This window comes from Cricetulus griseus (assembly GCF_003668045.3).
Source record: "Cricetulus griseus strain 17A/GY chromosome 1 unlocalized genomic scaffold, alternate assembly CriGri-PICRH-1.0 chr1_1, whole genome shotgun sequence".
In the NCBI taxonomy this organism is placed as follows: domain Eukaryota; kingdom Metazoa; phylum Chordata; class Mammalia; order Rodentia; family Cricetidae; genus Cricetulus; species Cricetulus griseus.
The window spans coordinates 61,714,896-61,717,537 of record NW_023276807.1 but is presented as its reverse complement, the minus strand read 5'-3'; the positions used below and the strand labels follow the sequence as shown (position 1 = coordinate 61,717,537).

Genomic DNA, 2,642 nt, shown 5'->3' with positions numbered 1-2,642 from the left:
TATTTTGCGCATGTGTGTGTGTGTGTGTGTGTGTGTATATGTGTGTCTGTGTGTGGGGGGTGGGTGTTTTGTGTTCTCTCTAGAGAGGTAACATTGACAAGGACCTATGCTTGACAAGTCCCAGATCCCATGGTGACTCTCTGATATTTCTATTGGCCCTGTCAGGTCAAATGCAGAGACTGCGGGGCATTTGGGCACACCTGGAAGAGCAGGAGTTGCCCCATCAAGCATGCCTATGCGATCACAGTGCCACAAGCACAACAAGGCAGAAATGAGAAGGAGAACCGGGATCCTGGCAGGCCCCAGACACAGGAGAATTTATGCCAGGTTGAGAGAGACAAGAGACCGATCCAGAGCAAAGGACAGAGGTGAGTGATGGGCAAGCACAAGGCGCAGGCTGCAAAGAGAGAAGGATCCAGGTGTCGCATATATCTTCTCTCTCTCCACATACACCCCAAAAGGGGCCAGAGACATACAAAGTCTCCTCCCCTTTGGAGACAAAGATGACGTGTGTCCCCACCATTGTCTGTCCAACAGGTGTGATGTTCAACAGAAGAAGGCTCCCTTTGAGAAATTGCCCTTGATGAATCCAAGGACGAATCAACATGTCCAATTGGCTGTGAGTTAAAGTCATGTTGCTATCCCCAAAGGCTGTTTCCCTGTGCCCTGCAACCTTGTCCCTTATTCTGCCATGTTGCCTCTAGGCTCACTTCATGTCCTCTGTGCCCGTGGGCTCCCATATATATCTCTGGTGCAGCAAGGGTTTTTTTGGATCCTCTCAGGTCAGATGTATTTGAGTTGACCTGTGAGCCTCTGCTGTTTTTCTTCTCAGGGAAGAACAGCTTTCCTGGAGGATGGATAGGCTCTTTCTCACTTGTCCTTCAGCGTGACTTTGCATCTGGCAATCCAGGTCTTCCTTCTGTGTGTGGTCTGACTACAAAGGCGGCCTGCCTGCCCTGTTGGCTTTCCTGGAGACCTACCTGTCTGTCCCCAAATTTTGCTATCAGCATGAGGGCAATGCTGATTTGTGCTGCTTCTGGAATCCACACGTGGATCAGAGAACAATAATTGGCACCTAAGTATCCTAATGCCTTTCATGGCAATCGGTTGGCTACAGAGTGGCCCCAAAAACCAATGTGAGAGTCAGATTCAAGGCAGGGTATCGAAAAGTGCCTTTTCCCTGGCTGGCTTCAAATCACCCATGAGATGATTAGAATTCTCCATTGGTTGGGCCACACCTGGTCTTCTGAAGCTAACTGTTTGCAGGTGGCCCACGGAGGATCACACCCTTCTTCCAATCTGTCTTTCTGTCTCTCCAGATACCTCCAAAGTGTGTTCTTTATTGCTTTCGAGAGAACACATAGACACAGGCACAGACATATGAGTCATCAGTGGGAGCCGGACTTAGTCTTGCAGGAAAGCTGTCACTCTTCACCTCTTCCTGCACAAAGTACCCATCATTGCAGGTTTAGGACCGCTAGTGTGGGCCATGTCATCCAGGGAGATTGGACATCCATGGGACCCGAGACAGACTCATTTTTGGAGTGTCCATTCTATGTACTCCGTGTGTTCCTTTGAATTCCAACACTTCCATTCAAGGCTCACAGCCTGTTCCTGAACTCTATCTGTCTTTGTATTCTCCACAGCACTCAAAGATGCTGGGAGTCATTGCAGGAAACAGAAAAAGGGCGCTACCAGATGGACTTGAGACCAGGGAGCCACCTGTCAAAAAGTCTCTTGGGAGGCAGATGTGCCCTGGAAACCCTTCCACTAAGAGGCATGCAGGATCCTGCATCTTACCCTCCAGGCAGGAGGAATGCCAATGCATGCCTGCCCCAGGTGTCCTCAAGCCAGCCTTCAAGCAGGATGGAAGAATGGCATTTTCTGAAGACCCAAGGAGGCAGAAGCTACCTTGTACTTCAGAACATCACCCCAGGGATGTGCCCAAAAGAAATGGACTTGGTCAAGTGGTCCACATGGAGTCCAAAGGCCAGGCACCCAGAACTGACCAAGCAAGGCTCCCCCTCACAGTTGCCCTGGTCTCAGACAGAGCATGTACTGAGTCCCAGGAGACATCGTCTAACTGTGTTGTAGGCCAATCCCTAAGGATGATCTTTACCAGAATACAAGGTGATTGCTGGACTTCCAGGTTCGTGGATGGAGCCCCAGGACTTCCCATTGAGAAGCAAATACCTCCATCTAAGTGCCCTGCCTCTCAAGAGAAGGGGGACGGAGCCCTCTCCCAGGTCCCATGGAGTGTCCTCTCTGAAGACCTTCTGGTTTCCTCCTCCTCAGAAGACAGTGATGTGGAGTGAGCCTTCTCCTGGAAAGAAGATGCTGCCTCCCTGCGAGACTGCCCAGATCATGCAGGATTACAACAGGATAGACATTTCGGGAGTGAAAACAACCCAGTCGATGACAATGTTCCTGTCCAGAATGAACTGGGTATGTATACTGTCAGGTTCACCTCCACAGAGCCACAACATTTGAAATTCCTCTCCAGGCTGGACTCACATATTTCTACAAGTAGCCTGACCTCTGGGGGTGGGAGGGACTCTGGACTCTGAAGTGTGCTGCCGAGAAGCACTGGGAATGAAACTCAACTCGTTCCTCCCTTTTCCTTATCATGGACCTGTAGTTGA

At 50.3% G+C, this 2,642-nt stretch overlaps 1 protein-coding gene across 1 annotated transcript in view; it reads left to right on the top strand.

Annotated features, from left to right (window-relative positions):
- Nucleotides 1–2,389, top strand: part of LOC118239690 (putative protein FAM90A16P/FAM90A17P) — a 4,034-nt gene extending 1,645 nt beyond the window's left edge. The window contains exons 2-5 of the mRNA XM_035453009.1: nucleotides 166–368; nucleotides 538–619; nucleotides 705–789; nucleotides 1,600–2,389. Coding sequence (XP_035308900.1) covers nucleotides 166–368; nucleotides 538–619; nucleotides 705–789; nucleotides 1,600–2,315 — 1,086 coding nt within the window. The 3' untranslated portion in view covers nucleotides 2,316–2,389. The remainder of the gene's footprint in view (nucleotides 1–165; nucleotides 369–537; nucleotides 620–704; nucleotides 790–1,599) is intronic.
- Nucleotides 2,390–2,642: the final 253 nt, after the last annotated feature.